Here is a 17334-nt window from a genome sequence, read left to right as displayed (position 1 = left end):
CTCAGGTTAGCTGGTTCTAGCCTTGGAAGATAACAACTGATGTGTTCTAAGTGCATAAGACATTCCCAGGTAGGGAAAGAAGAGCATCAAAACCATGTGGATCTTATGTGTGAGGCCCGGAGTGGCTGAGAGCCATGGAGAGCCCTAGACCAGAGACTATTACACTAGGGCAATGGGAGTGTCCTCACATGAGAACATAGTGAACAGATGACACTACCTGCTTAAAATGCACCAAAAGGTATCTTCTAAGCTTGAGTTGCCTTACTTTGTATATTTTCCAAATTTGTAGAATTGTAAATCAAAGTGTATGAAAGTACTTCTTGGTCAAAGTTAAGTACCAACAAAGCTGGAAAACATATACAATTAAAATTAGTAATAGTAATACCGTGTGACAATGGTATTGTTGCATATCCTGAAAAGCAAACATCTGCTTGCAATATTAACATGTTTCTAGTAACTCAAACCTATAGTCTTGAGGGCTGGGAGTCCCACCCTTCTCTGTGCTCTGCGATGATTTCATTCCCTAATCATTTTTTTTCCTACCTGAACCACAGCAGAATCTTACTTCATACAGCCTCCTGTGGCTTTACTTTGGCCTTTACTTGGTAGAACTACAGCATTTGTTTATGGAGTCAGTCTTGTTTTTTTTATTAGCTCAAGAAAATTAAAGGAATATTCTTGGCATTCACATGATCATAACCTCAAGCAAAAAAAGGTACTAAAGTATTCAGATTTTACATGATTATGGGGTAGTTATGCAAATGATTTAGAATATACCTACATAATTTTTTCAGATTATCATCAATGTGAACTATCATGGTTTTAAACAAATCTGCAAGATAACTTGTTGATGCCCATTTGAATCACATAGCAAGAGGAGGCAAATGTAGTCTTATTTGTGGAAATTCAGTATAAGTTTATTCTGTTATTTTTCTGATGTTTCTTATATGTCAAACTAACATCTTTCTTCTCACCTCTATATCCAAGCTGTATTTCTCCTACATTAAACTCTGGTTTCAAAAGAAGTAACATAGTCAAGGAGACAGAGATAAAGGAAAGAAAACATAGGACTAGAGTTCAAGAGCACAGAAAGGGTCATAATGAAAGACAGAGAACAAATAAGAAGATGAAAAGGGACCAACAGGTGAGCAGGCAATGGGTTTTTGTGTCTTGTAAAATGAAATGTTGATAAAAAAATTAAAGTTTTGTGGATAGAAAGTTCCTCTTAAAATAGACTATATGGGGGAATGAGTCCTGAGGAATCTCTGATGGCACGAAAAGAAAAAGAGTAAGTTTTGGAGGGTAGCTCCAGCAACAGCCTGGCTCCAGTAAATGTAAGGTCTTTGATGTAGATAGTTCATGAGAACTAGGAAAAAATACATTGGTTAATGGCTGTGTATGATTTAGTCTTTGTGTCTATATTGACCGCTTGTGAATGAAGATGCTATTCAGAAATTGAGTACTATACATAAAATTAATTTTAACAAGTAATTAATAATGATATCATTGTACCAACAAGTCCTTTAGAAAACTTTAATTTTTGTCAAAATTAGTTAAATGTAAAGTTTGTCTAAATTTTTCTGCACCAGGTACACCAGATCTGCTAAAACATGAAACTAAGTATACTACAAGTAAAGAACAATGTGAACATATTTATTTTTATCTCTTATTATTATTAGGAATAAAATATTGTGCAGAAAGAAACTACAATTGAACCAAATAAGTGGTAAAGGGTAAAAGGATGTTAATCTCATAACTATGGTGTTTATGTATCAAATATTCAGGGAAAACAAGTTTATTAAGCATAGTATCTTGTACAGGTCCACCTTCCAACATGATTCAAGTATTGAAAGATAAGGAAAGAAAATCTTAGAAACCATTATGGCACATTTGGCTCAGGTTGGAAAATGAGGGATACACTGCCTCTCAGGGAAATAATGAGTAGCCGAGAAGAAATCACCAAGGAATTCAGACTCTTCCCACCTAGGTTAGCCTACTAGAAAGTAAACATAGTCTCTAAAGTGTGCTCTGAGAAAGATAAAAAGATGTTATTTACCCAAAACAAACTCCTCATTGTTTTGTCAACATATTTAAATTTGTTAGCTTTAGTATTTTCTCATATGAATAAACTTGTGTCCATTGGACTAAATAATATAAAATATTGAGAGATAACTCAATTACAAAAGGTTAAATTTAATGTACAGATTAGTCAACAGAACACTAGCTACCACTTAAAATAGCGCTTAGTTCATGGAGACTGTTACTAAAGCACTTGATTCAAAGTTTTGCATAAAAACAAACTATTGGTGAAAAGGAAGAACCTGAAACATTGTATTTTATATGCAGATATATGGATTGTCATTGTAGAAATGACCCTGCAGGTAACCATTAAGCTTCATTGCATTTCTTAATGTCCTTTTGGTTCTATCATAAATTGCGGTCATGAGATTATGAGAGTATTTATAGAGTTAATATTTTCCAGCTCTCATCTGTGTCCATCTTCCTTTAGATTTCCTGCTTAGTACATAGAAGAGGCCCATTTGGAATCTGAGAAAACATCCAGAGACTTCTTCGAAAAGCTATACTTGTCCAAAATCCATACATTTTTTTTTCTTAACAGATGTAAGTTTGAAGGGGAAATACTTTATATCATAAGCCACTTGGGAATATTTTGTCTCTTAAAGATGACTTAGAATTTTCATTTGAGTGGCATGGATGCTAACAGTTTAAACGTAAAACTCATCTGTACTCTAGCTCTGAATCATTCCTTCCATGAACTCTGAATGCATTTTTATGATAAACACATACATGTGTATGAAGTATGTGACCTCACGGGCAGTTATCTGCAGTGTCAAGTACTATTGGCAGATACCCAAGAATTGATTGACACACATCTTATGGAACTGGAGTTAATTAATACGTCTACCAATTCCCAAAAGCACTACAGGAAACAGAATATCTGTTTAATACAGCAATCAATGGCATACTGTGTGTGGCCAGAAGGTATTCACTATACAGCAAGAGTAAGTTTGGAAATACAGAAATCAGGAGTGTAAGTATTGCTATTAAAATTCAAGGAAAGTAAAATAAGGTCTACTTAACTAAAGAGTAAATAAGCAGGGTATTTTCCAAACTGCTTATCATTTTTAAATGGAATTGTTAATTTCCTCCTATAACAAGATACAAAGTTTTTAAACAATAGAGGGAGTCTTGATTTATTTCAAAAGTGATGTCTTTATTTTGGTGGCCATTGGCCATCTGGAATAGTAGCCTATAAGGTCATTTTTTAGCAATGAGTTTCAACAATCCTGAGGCTCAATGTAAGACAAGTTATGTTAAAGGAAGAACTCTGCAAAGAAAAAAATGAATGTTAAAACTGAATGTCCATGAAAGCCATGATAAAGCAAAAAGCAAAATGTCCCTTTTTTGTATAATAAACTTATTTAAAATATATAAGAGCTGGACAGAATTAAAGGAAACTATTTCATTGTTTTATGTAGCGTGGGGCAGGTAACAGTAAAGTATACATGTTACTTCTAAACTAGAATCTAGGAAAAAGAAGTGTCCTGCTTTTATCTGAAAAACCATTCTTGCAATTAAGTTACTGATTTCAAACTTCATGAAAGTTTATGAACTGTCATCTAAAAATCCTGCCCTTGGTGTGATCGCAGTTTTATTTCTTACTCTTCCAATCTTTCCATTTTCCTTATTCTTTTCCCTAATGATGTGAAGCATAGTCTGTTTTACCAAACTTCACAAAGAGTGTAACTGTTTAAATCCAAGGGTAGTATCCTAAGTACCAATATAGATCAATTTAAAACAGACTCTCTCTTAAGGAAGCTTAAACATTGAAAATTAAATTTTATGTCATCTAGACAAATTATCTTGATAATTTCTTTTCCAGAATTTCCTAGATAGGCTGTCTAGACTACTCCAAATGCCCTAAGTAATTGAATAATCATCTCGCTGACCTCCTAAACAGCATGGGACAGTATTTCCCAATATATAGTTACCATACAAATAAAGATCACTTAGCTTCTGAAAGAAGACCTCTGTCAAGGGGTCTGAGTTTCATAATGTTAGAAAAATACTTGCACTACAATATTCCACATCAAAGGAGATCATATGGGATATTTACATATTTATTTCAATCAAAGAAATGGCCTCCTCCGTTTGCCTGAGTAAATGGCCTGGCTTCAGAATGTGTACTTTTCCATTCCCCCAACTACCCTTAAGTCAGCAATGAGCCATTAATTAATGAGTTGAGAAGGGATGTATTATGAACTGTACTTAATAGTAACTTCAAAAAGAAAACAAAATGGACACTTTTGGGAAAATGATAAAAATATGGCAACAGTATTTAATTTAATTTTTTAGTCCATAAATTAAATATTTAATTTAAGGTCATCTAAGCTTCACATTTAAAAATGAAGGAAAACAGGGCAAGGGCAGAATTGCCTGGTGACAGTGAGAGCCCAGTGCCATAATTTACAGCCTCTGATAAAGTGAAAGTGACACTTAAATACTAACAGGAAAGAGAGCAATGGGTTTCAGCCCTGAGATGCAGATTTATATTTTTAAAATGATAACTGACATTTCCAGCACCTACAACCTTTTAGATGATGTTAAAGTCTCATAACAACCGCATTAGGTATGGACCATTCTCTATTACTTTCTAGATTAGAAACAGAGACACAGAGAAAATGAGTGGCTTGCTCCATTTCAAGCATCTACAATGAATTGAGGTTGGACAAAAGCCCCGCAGTCTGAGGCCAGAGGACATGCTTTTAACAATGATAGGATTAAAACTCCTTGAGTTTCCATAGCAAAAATGTCAATGGGTCGGGCCCTGCTTGGAGAGATGGAAGGAAGTGGGAGGTAAATAGTCAACCTCTCACTTAAAATATATGAATACTGAAGATCAAAGAGGATTTGTTTAGTTTTGTTAGCCCTATTGTAAGACAGAGTCTCAGAAAGGGTAAGTAATTTTTCCAGCGCTCCACAGCTGGTAAGTTGTGGAACAAGATCAAAGCCATGTGTGACAGCAAAGCGCTTATCTTTCCACTGACCTGTACAAGGAGCTCAGCTCTCCTGATGCCATTGCTTCGACAGGGCGATGCCATGCAGACGCAGAAAGTGCAATATAATAGTAGGGAATTCTCTAGAGCTATTTCCAGAATATAAAAAAGTGGAACCATCAGCCCAGGCCCATTTTCTAGGGAACCTGACTATTGGAAATGTCTGATAAGGAGGCAAAGAGGGAAACATATCTAGAAGGTGCTAAAAAGTTAAGTGTACAAAGTCTCCAGAAACACATGCAAGAAATAATTATGAAAATAACGTCACAATATCATTTTGGTTTCTAAGCCTGTGGGTTGAAAGAACACATTTGTATTGATTTAGGACATCTTAAGAAAATGAAGAGTCTGGAGTTTGTTAGAAAGAAGTGTCTAACATGTAAATATATTTTATCTTTAGAGTTCCAGAAACATTCTGAGAACAAAGCCTTCATTTGATGAGTATTCCTGAATTCCAGTTTGGAAGAAAATCCTGTCACAAATGATTTTCTCACTGCGTGAACACTTATTCTAAAGATTTTGAGTCAGAAATTATAAAAGGGCTTATCATTAAAGGCTATTAGTAGCCCAATTCTGGAAACTGCTTTTAATGTTAGCAACTTTTTCTTTAAATACTCGCTTAATTTCAATTTTTACTTACGTCTACCTAGTTTTAATCTCCTCACTAAAATTTCTCACTAATCATTTTATAGGAATCATAGATACATTAAGGAAACATTTTTTCCCGTGTCACTAGAAGAGTAGCGAAAAATATGAAAATGTCACTTAGTTAAGCAAGAACATACATGTAAATAATTTAGGTCAGCATGAGAGCTGATCATTGTGCACATGTATGGCACCTTTTTCCTCCCTAGGCCGAAGAAAACAACTGGGGTGGCAGACACTTGTGACTGAGGATGGAAATGGCGGGGAAAGCTGGCAATATACAAATGAAAAAGAAAACACTCCGCCTTCAGCCTGCTGACATCTGCTGTACGTGCAAAATGGATTTGACTTAATAATCTAGGGCGAAGGCAAGTGTTTTCTTCCTTCCTTCCTCCTGTTCCATAGTTATTGTTGAGTGATGGTCTCATTGTTTTTGCATTCACAGATTAAAATTAATAACAGCCTCTGAATTTGAAGTAGGTCTCACTGAATAGGGAACCAAAGCTAAATGAACTGAAGAAATTAGTAATGAAGCATCTGAATAGGAAAGGGTCATGGACCAACACCATTTTTTAAAAGCCAGCTTTACCTCAGGATGATGTCCAATTTCAATGTAGGTGCAAATTGGATGAAAAGCCCCCGTTCCGCAGGCGTACAAGTGAGTCTGATTATAAGCTTTAAGCACCTTGATGAAATTAGCACATTCTTTCTGTAAAACAAAAGGAAAACCAGTGAGTTCTAGCACTCAGACTAAGGTATCCTCTAGGGTGCTAAGTATGATTGAATGGATTTTTTTTGTGTCCACTTTACAACACTTTCTTAAAATTGTTTTTCAAGTACCATTTTACAGCATTTTTAGGGTTTATTATTCTGTTGTTTGCTCATATTATATGAACTAAAAACACAGAGGTTCTTACCCTTTAGAGGGCTAAATAAAATATTTTCTTTCTCTAACTCTTTTAACAAAATTATTTGTCATTTATTCAAAGGTAGAATAAAATTGTAGATAACCAATAATCAAAGGTGCCTTTTCCAGAAATGAGAATAGCAAATTATTTGATTAATTAAAAAGTTAGATAAATACAATGGTAAAAATTTCTTTGCAAAAATAAACTTTAAATTTCTTTTTAGAAGAGGGAAACAAAAATAAACAATAATATAAATTGCTCTTAAACATGAAGTTTAAATATCAGTAGTAACCATGATGATGTTGAGTTCTGAAGTTCAAATTGACTTTGAACTTCAAAAACGCTGCTTGACAGTGAGTTCTACAGACCCCAAGATGTTAGAGCTACCTCCTTCTGAAAATATCGCTATAGCTGCAAAGATAATTTGGGAATATTTAAGATGAGATAAAGAAGATAGTAGCCTACAGATACAAACTCAGGACTGTCTGCAGGCTAACAGATGTTTTGTAGATTGGGTATAACTAAAAAATACTTTCCAGAAGTTCATGGATGACCAGAACACATCCATGGAACCTCTGCGCAATGAGCTGTGGATCTCCCAGGTAAAAAACAATTACTCATGAGGAAATTCTAGTCATGTCTTATTATTTATAGAAGTTCAGACATTGTTGGCATTTTATTTTCTGAATAAGGTATCATGAAATAAAATTGATAGAACTATGTATATTCTCTCTGGAGACCTGTATTTTGCCATGTATTATGTGAACCCACATATCTGGCCCAAACTTTCAGGGAAAAAAATACTTTCATTTCAATTTATAATTCAATTATTTATTTATTTACATTGAGAGACTTATGTTCCATAATATAAAGAAATTTTAGCATTTATTTTTGAACGTATTATGGTAGAAGAAATTTTATGTAATAAATAATTACAAAGCACAAGAACAGATACAAATAATGAGAAATTTTATGTACTGGTAACCCATTTACATATTTATGCATCTTAGAAAGTCAAGAACTCTTTGTCAGTGTCAATATCAGAAGTATCATCTTCCTCAGCTTCTACACTACCAGTGTCTTCTGAAGAGTCACTCTCCTCATCCCAGTAAATTTCAATGTCCTCAGTTCCATCCATAGCATCGCTGACGCTGCACTTTTTAAACTAGTTCACAGCCACTTCCTTCTTGACACTGTTCCCTGATCTTAAGATCCAATCATGAACCTGGGCGGTGCATGCTTTCTTGATCTTGCCTGTAGGTGTTAAATCATTACCAGCTGACTGTATCCCTGACTGTGTCCACTTTTTCTTCATTAGAGTCTTAGGGCTCTAGCCGTAAGCAAGTCCAAGGGCTTGCTTACTGACACATCAAGAGGTTGCAGGTGGCTGGTGAGCTCACCAGGTATCGCAGCAAGTTGGGTTTTCAAGTCCTCTGAGATTGCTTTTGTACTTTGTGTGACATGGGCTTTGAAGTGATCAGAAACAAGCAAAGCTGGTTTTCTAAGTAATCCTCCAGGCCTTTGTGACCAGACTTTGTTAAATCAGATTTTCACGTCTTCTTCATTTGACCATCCTCCTTCATGCATGTGGACACTAACTCTACTTGGAATCTTTTCTTTTGGAAACATTTTTCTTTTAAAGGTGGTAGCTTTGTCTCATCTATACAACAGGCTAGAACAACAGTGAAATGTGTTTTCTCATGACCACCGGTTTTAACAGTTATGGTCATTGCTGCTTTGACATCCACAGTTCTGTTGTGAGTCCACATCAAATGTGAGTGGGATCTCATCCATATTGGCGATTTGGGACAGTTCAAAATTGTCAGTCTTTCAAAGATTGATAACATAAAGAAATTCCAAAACTTGATTCTCATAAGCTGCGGGAAGTTTGGGGGTATGTTTCTTTTGTGTCTTCATGCTCAGGCCTTCTCTCTCCATGAAGTTAAAGCACCACTTGAGTCCCATAGAAGCGTCAATGTTTTTTCTCATGCAATCCTGTAACCTTCTTGTATCTTCTTGGTTGAAACAGAGATCCCAGTCTGACTCTGCTCCAGGATTCGAGATTCTGCTCCACCTCCGGCCACTTTGCAGGCTTCCCTCCCATTGCCTTCTTTGGTCTTGGCATCTGAAGAAGCTTTCCTTCCTGCTCCTTCCACCATCTGATGACACTCCCTGGGGGAGGAGGTCCAAAGTGTCTCCTGGCAGCTCTGCTGCCATGCTTTTTAGCAAATTTAATAATGTTTAGCTTAAAGTTTGCAGTGTACGAAAACCGTTTCAGCATTTTCCAAGGGATTTTCCAATAACCTGTCTAAAGTATACGAAGAGAAATGTTGCACTGTTCACCCTGTGGTAGTAAAATCAGCATCACTTAATTTGTCAACTGGAAACAAATGACATCACCTACCTTATCAAGTGCATGACAATTGGCATTGTCTATCTTACTCTGTGGACAGACAATGCTCTTCATTTCGTTTTGTCGAACAATTGGCCAAAAACATTTTCATTGTGAGTTCATAGTTAGGTTCAATAAAATTGATTATTATATCTCAGGTTATCATTTTGCATATGTGTATTGTTATTGTTTTCTAGAGTTACACTTTTAACACATAAGCATAAATAAAATAATTTAAAACATTTTTGTTGTTACAGAATTAGTACTACCCAGGTATAATGCATATCCTTATTTTTCTCTCAAAAATTTGGGCAAAAAAGTGCACACTATATATGGCAAAATATGGTATGCTAGTCTATTTGTAAATCCAATGGAAGAAAATATTTTTCTATGAGCAAACAGGAACCTTAGGCTTTTATCCATGTTGAGGAAAGATTTGAGGGAAAATGTCAGATACTCCTAACATAAGTTGGATAATTTTATTGTCAAAAAAAATCCAGAGCAAGAAATACTCAATTTTTGCAAAATATTTGAAATAGGTGAATCTATATTAATACTGTAAAAAGAAAACCTCAAACACTCCAAATAGCTTCAAAAATGTTATAGTTTACTGTCAAATCACAAATCTTAAAAATTGAATACATATAAGTAGAAGATAGAAAATATGAGTTCATCATGGAATACATATTTATCTTGAAAATATCTTAATGAATACCCAAGTGATAAATAAAAATTGTACTGAATATTATTTTTTATTGATCATAGACTTAATTAATTACTTGAATGTTTTTGCCTGTAAACATTTGGAATTCAGACCCAAGTATGTACTAGAAGGACAGATAAAGATCAAAAGCAGACTGCAGTACAAGCAAGGTTGGGATGCATAATAGAGGACTGGGTTGGTCCTGGCACCTCTAAGTGGATAACACTCCCAAAGTCACTTTCTGTGACTTAAAAAGTGAAAGCTCAGAATGTATTGTAGCTTATACAGTCAGTGGGAGTTTATGACCGAGGTATTAATTTAAGTACATTTTCATATGACATCTGTATTCTGTGTTTACAGCTAATCATTTTGGTCTTAATTTTATTCTTCCCCAAAAAGGGGGGCAGACAACCAAACTATGGAATAATTGATATTTAAATTCAGAATAAAACCTGAGGATATCCTATAAATATATTGTCCTCAAAGTGAATTATATAAATTTCAAGTTATTACTCCTCATGTTTTCTTAACATATGCTGAGTAGTTTAGGAGGGTAACCACAATAAACATCTCATTTCTCCCTCTGTTTTTTGCTACTTAGATCCTGATTTTTATTTTTGCCTGGTAAGGCATTATAACATATAAAATTAAGCTCTGAAATCAACTGAGTTTTCATGTTGCTGTAAAGAAAAATTTCCTAACGTAAAGTGTATATGGATCTCAGCCATGGTTCACTTTGAACATGGTATATCTTAAGCACAACTGTGAAACTGATACAACTTCACTTCTAAGACTCTTAGCAACAAACTTCCCATTCTGTAACAGTTTCTCCTCTTTCCCCAAGAGGATGGGGCATGGATGCTTGGGCAGAGGAAAGAGGTTGTGGAGAGGGAAACAGCTGATAAACTCATTTACAAAAGAAGCATTCATGGGTCTTACCCAAAGGATTAATTTGTACTTTTAAAAAGTTCAGTCATTTTCAAAGAACTCATTTTCAGGAAACTATTTTATTGCATTGCTTTCTTGGAAACGTGTAGGTGGCCACACACTCTGCTTTTATATAAAGACAGTCATCCCTGATTGTGGGTTGATTCGAAATTATAAATAACCAGTTCCATCACCATATGTTGAAACTAAGAGATTGGCAGCATATATATTGGTAAGCAAATGAATATTCTAATAAATAATAGTGGTAGTCCCAGATGGATGTTTTGTTCATTTTACAAAAGAACAGGATTTCAGTTTGTCTGCCGTGCTTTTAAAGATAATTCATGCACTTTTGAGTTTTCTAATCTTATTAGTAATACCTAAGTGCTTCTTAGAAATTTAAGAATAAGCTGTAATTCCTCACAATAAAAAAAAAATAAATAAAAGGAAGGGAATACCTTAGAAAAACAGATATTTGTGACCACAAATGAAGGCGCATGTCACCTCAGTAACTGTTTTGAATTCTAAAATCATAGAGTTTGTGGGTTCTTATCTCTTATAGATTGGATTACTAATTGGCAAAAATTAATGATTGAAAAACTGTCAGGGTTCTTGAAAACTATGGGATAGAGCCACACTGAATATCATAATTTTAATTTGTTCTCTATTGACTGTCAAAGAAGAACTTCTATAATATGACAACTATTCCTCCAGAGAGCAGCTGGAAAAAAAAAAAAAATCAATGTCAGAACTATAGCTGTGAAACCTGGCAAGTGTTTCACACTATTCTCCCCACTGGAAAGGCTGATAACAGAGTCTATCTGAGCTACAAAGCAGCTAGACCCACCCTATTGGCCTAAGGCCTGGAATGATCCCTTTCATTTCCCCACTGAACTTTCCCAGTTGGCAGCAGGTTGTGTTGTTGCCATGCCCAGGGGCTAGCTCAATATTATTTTGAAGTGAAGGTTGATGCAAATAAAATGGAGAGAAATTTCCTGGGCTTATATAGTGTGTTAAAAATGAAACGAAACAAAGAAATTGAATTAAATACTTTCAAAACTGGTTAAAATAGCTTTAAGAAAATTCACCAACAATAATGGAGGAGGAAACAGTGACTTAAAGAACTGGGTGGAAAAAAACCCAAGACTTAAAAGAGACACTATTAGTAAGGATTTGTTCTTTAAACAGAAAACCTACATAAAAGAGTATTAATCCTATCATTCATTTGCCTCCAGTCTCCAGCTTGTTGCTGCCAAGGTTTCTGAGTGTTCCAAAACAGGATATTCATTTTTATTTGGAAGCAGCCTGGACATTCCATTATAAAAGAAGGAAGCGTGGCAAAAAGAGGAAACACACTTCACACATTTCTGTTCTGGGGAGACAGAAGAAGAGTGTTCCTGACCTTTTCTTGAACCATGACGATTCTTAAACCTCAGAATGTAATGTACTTTTTGGCATTAAATGACTGCACTGCTTTGCTCAGCACTGGCGGATTTACAACGTAATAAAGAGAATGTAATCAGTTAAAAATGAATTCATTTTCAGGCCTTGATCCTTTTTGGAATTTAAGTTGATATACACAGACAAGCTTAGCAACAAGTTGGCTTCCCAAGAGTCAGGCAACCACATTGATGTTTTATTTTACTGAAATGCACTCCAGACTCACAGCATTGTAAATTGTTAACTTAGCCTAGGAGTAAAAGTAAAGGCATTTATAAACTGGTAAAGCCCAGGGCCACACCTGAGGAGCAATGATTCATCATCCTTAGTGACAAACCATTTACACTTATTTTTTTTAAGGATTTCTAGTGCTTTCAGATCAAATGTGTAATTTCAGAGGAATTACACACTGAGATATTAGCCTGGAAAAATAAATTAGAGAGAAAATGTCTACCCCCTGAAAATGATACAAGAGCCAAATATACAGTGCTTCAAAAACAAACATTACAAATATGTAGCACTGATTAGACTGTGTTACACAGTCTTTTCCCGGATGGTTACAAAAATAAAGTCCATCCATCTGTCAAAACAACTGCTCCATGCATGAAAATTAAAAGAGAACTGAGGTGTTTTTAACTAACTTCCAATAATTATACTTTTGACAAAAGAATATGATTTACCTCCAATTCCAATTACCTCTTTCCATGTTCTTAAATTATGGATGGAACAGTGAAATTTTACTCTAAATAAAAAAAAAGGAAAGAAGACTGTGAAGATGAACAGCCTCTATTCAAACATATTCAGCTCATGATTAAACCTAACAACTTGTTCTGGTCCAAATACAAATTAGCCCAAAATAAAAGGGGATAGGACCGCATTGCCTAAGGTCAATGAACATTCATTTAAAGAGAAAGAAAACTCTATATCCCATCTGCAGTTTATGCAGAAATTTTTTAATGTATAATCTAGCAGCTGGGAAAGCCTTTCCCTATCATGATGGGTAGATTCATTTCTTCATGGAAATCCATTAATAAGCTTAATTCTTGAAGTTAATCTGTTGACTTCCTTTTTCTCTGGTCAATTTGTTTGGCAAGCTAGCTGAATACTAGCATCTTCATGCCAAAGCAGTAATCCGCGAGATTGTTCCTGTCACTCACTTCATCCTTCTCTCTATTTAAGCTGTTCCATACTTATCCAACAATAAATAATGTTTTGTACCTTTTTCTTTTAACTCTGTGCTGACATCAGATCATCCATAATCATGTCTTCCTAATACCTAGGCATTTACTAAAGGATGTTAGAAATCTCTTCTTCAAAGGGACATATCTGGTATAACTAAGATTTAATTGTCTCCTAATTATAATATTAGCCATCTAATATTGAATTTGTAACTTGAGTTTCTTAAACAACTGTCATATGAAATGGTGAGTAGGCTGTTTTGTCTATTTTGGGAGATAGGTTTACCTCTTCTATTAAGAAAGACAGCATAATAAGACTGATTGGCCTTCCCACTTCAATGCTTTGTTCTGTTTCCTTTTACTGTCAGAAGTCTAAAAAAAAAAGATTCTGATCGAACTAGGACAACAGAATTGGCATAATTTAATGGATAGTTATTTAAGTATGTAAGTCTACTCATATTAATTGAACTATATAATCTATAAACCTATGTTAATTGGAAAATAAATTTAAAGTGGCTTGAAAGATATGATAAACTAAATGAAGACTCCTGCACTAAGTTACCAAGTCACTTTATTTAAATGTTCAGTTCAGTTAAATATCTCATTTGACTAGCTTTTCACTTCCAGATTGACTATTTGTTTTGAAGTTTTAGAAATACTGCTTAATATTTTATAAATATTTTTCTTGCAAATTACTTGAAACTTTCAAACTTGGTCAAAATTGCTATACATATAGCCAGTATAGACCATGATATTAGCAAAAGTTGCCCAATGTAATTCTCTTCTATTTAAAGAAGCTTTGAACAATTTCACTTTGAAATTCCATATAGATCAGGAAAGTTGAAAACATCTATTTTTGTCTTATATTTTCTTTTACATTGTTCTATCAATCTAATTATCACATTTGTGCTGTTCACCTGCTTTACCTGATTGTAGGTGGTTCATAATATGTACTTAGCATAACGTATTTTGCATCCTGTTTTTCTTACCACTGTTGAAATGCATATAAATATATAAAAAATTAAATGATATAAATAAAACTTTAAGACAGTTTCTTGATGTCTTGTGGACATAAGAGTGGCTTTTTATTGCTACATTTCCAAATCAAACTAAGTGGTCAAAAGTTAACAGAAGCTTATTTGCCTTGAGTCATTGAAAAAGAGAGTATCTAAGAAAAATATTTCCAGAATTCATGTTAAATCTACATTATTATGGTGGTTAGCATATCCTCAGAAACAAGTAGAATTTTATACATGAAGATTATCAGTGCATAAAGAAACAAAACACCAGTGACAACCACTAAAAACTACATATCACATGGACTTGGAACAATCTGTGAACTACGCAGTGATATAACATTGGCCAAAACCCTGTTCCTGGAGGAACTGTCCAAATCATTCTAATGAAACTTACAGAGTATAAAATTCTTACTGCACATTAAAAAGTATGTACACTGATGTGTGGGTGAAACATGGTGTCCAATGAAATCTAAATATTAATTTGTCAGTGACAATTAGTTACATTTAATTTTAGCCATTTAATGATACAATTGCAATTTCTAATAAAAAGGAACACAATCAAAATCTCCAAGACCTCTGAGAGTGTTTATTTAAGGTCTCTTATATAAGTGTTAGGCTTACTTTGCAAATATAAACTTAAAATGCATTTAAATTTTAATCCAGAATCAAAAGATTTCCAGAAAAATAATATATATGTGACTTTATCTATGACAATTAAGACACAATGATTACCATCATATTTTGTTGTATCAGTAGAACATATAAATTAAAAATATGAATAAAACTTAGTCCTTAAAACAATTTTAATGGTAAAGCTTCATTTCTCATGTATCCCTTACCTAAAATACAAAACTGGCCCATCCAGTTACTTTGAAATGTGTTTCTTATATCTAAATATGAGTTACATAAATGAGCTAATAAAAGTAATGCCAATTACTTTTTTTAGAATAATACCAAGTATATACAACACACTTTCAGTAAGTGTTAGCTATTATTAATGCCGCCACCACTTCTGAATGCCAAATTAAAACTATAATCCTTTTGTTTAATTTAACTGAAATTTACCCCTAAGCAGCAATAAACCCACACATACTTGCACATGAAAATCCGGGCTGATATCTCTGATATTTAATGAGACAAGGTATTCACTGACTTTCATCAAAAAATAAATTGTACGTATATCTTGTGTCATCAAATTTCATTATGGGAATCATGTTTAAAAATGAACAAACTGACCATATTCTTTCATTTGTGAGCTCATCTAGAGTGTTCACGAAAAGCAATTGTAATCAATACTGCCAAGAACTGTAAAGGGTCTGTGCTTTTTGCCTTACTTGTAGGGTAAGTTGCAGTCTCATGGATTCTGGCAGAAGATACATGTCTCCAGGTCAGAGATAAAAGACTTGATTACTCACAGAAATAGCAGTGCTCAGAGTATCGGTATTTCTCATGCCAGTTCCCCAAGCTGCAGTTCCCCAAGCTACAGTTCCCCATGGGGAGTGAGAAGAGAGCCAGGCCACACCAGCAAATGCATTGAGCTGGATTATAGAAGAGGAACACTGGGCTGAGAGAATCTGAATATTTCATGGTAGTCAAAACCAGACTGGATCTTGAGGGAGATGATATGTTCACTGTACGGGACTGTAAGCATACCTATCCTTTGCACCAAATGTAGATACTATCTCTACTTCTCAAGGCTGTTTGCAAACCAGCCATTTGCTTCACAGGGAGACGATACATTCCAAGTCTCTTCCCTCTACAAATATCCCTAAAAGTAGTCCGCAAAATAAGTGATTAGTGCCTTTTTCACCAGATGTGCAGAAATGTGAGAGACCCATGAAAAATCTTCTCCCAATAATTATATCATACATATGGTTTAGAGGTTTAATGAAATCTTATGATTTTTTAGAATTAGGAGATAATTCAAGCTACCCATTTAATAATTTCTATAATTTTTTGAAGTCTCTGAAATAAAAAATATTAAACTTGTTGTCAACTTTGACTTTTGAAAAAGTAAATGAAATTCCAGGACTAACATGTATTTTGAACTCCAATGAAGATGCATGGATAGCTTTAAAGTCTCAATTGCATTCGCTTGGCAAAAATTAGTATTGAGGTCCTGCAATTTGAGCCAGAATATTTTGACAAACATGTTATAAGATATCATAGCATTAAAATTGAATAACAACTAAAGACAAAAATATAAAAATAAATCCCTCTAGAATTTCAAAAATGTCCCAAAATTCAGGTGCACAATACTATACTTTGAAATGTATCCAACAATAAGGATGTTATGAGAATCAGATATTTTTTTGTTCATCTCAGATGGTTGAAATTTTGATTTCCGATGATATTCAAAATATTTCTAACAGTCATACGGTTGCCATTTGGTTTTATTGAAACAGTGCAAAGAAGAGAGATGGTTTAATAGGATAAACCAAGAAGAGCCAGAGAGCTATTGATTCGAAACAGATTCTTTTAACAGTTTAGCATGTATTCAGTTTTCATTTGCAAACCAGAGTCAAGGAAGTTAATCCCTCAATAGAAATGTTATTGTGAATAACAGAGTGGATTTTTAAGCACCAGAAAAATATAAAAAATGAAAGTAAATTGGATAATAGCAGTCAGAATAAATATATGTGGATTGCATTTATCTCCTTATTCAGGGTCTCTGTCCAATAATATTATATTACATATATATATATTTTAAAATTAAAACTCTCAAGTAACAACAATGGAAAAGTTCATGAGCAGTTCACTCCTCTAATATAGAAACACCACAACAATGTAAAGGTTTAGAGCCTACAACACCAAGAAAAGAAGGCATATTAGTATATATCCTGTATATTCACTTCTACAAGAGGAAAAATTAAATTTATATTACTATTGTTGTCAGAAATGTCATCAGCAACCGAAAGAGAGAGAGAGCAATTGTCTTAGGATGCAGATCCCCTCTTTACCACAAATGACATTTTTGTGGAATAGCTGCTCGAATTCCAGTTACTGCCTTAACATATATATTTGACTCAAAGTTGAGCCATGAC

General features: G+C 34.3%; 1 protein-coding gene across 1 annotated transcript in view; it reads right to left on the bottom strand.

Annotated features, from left to right (window-relative positions):
- The window catches only part of SEMA3A (semaphorin 3A), a 302957-nt gene that overhangs the window by 115593 nt on the left and 170030 nt on the right, over positions 1–17334 (bottom strand). The window contains exon 5 of the mRNA XM_054564613.1: positions 6313–6432. Coding sequence (XP_054420588.1) covers positions 6313–6432 — 120 coding nt within the window. The remainder of the gene's footprint in view (positions 1–6312; positions 6433–17334) is intronic.

Source organism: Pteronotus mesoamericanus, unplaced genomic scaffold (assembly GCF_021234165.1).
Source record: "Pteronotus mesoamericanus isolate MK-2021 breed Mesoamerican mustached bat unplaced genomic scaffold, CSHL_Meso_final scaffold_85, whole genome shotgun sequence".
Classification (NCBI taxonomy): domain Eukaryota; kingdom Metazoa; phylum Chordata; class Mammalia; order Chiroptera; family Mormoopidae; genus Pteronotus; species Pteronotus mesoamericanus.
This window is presented reverse-complemented; position numbering and strand designations above follow the sequence as displayed.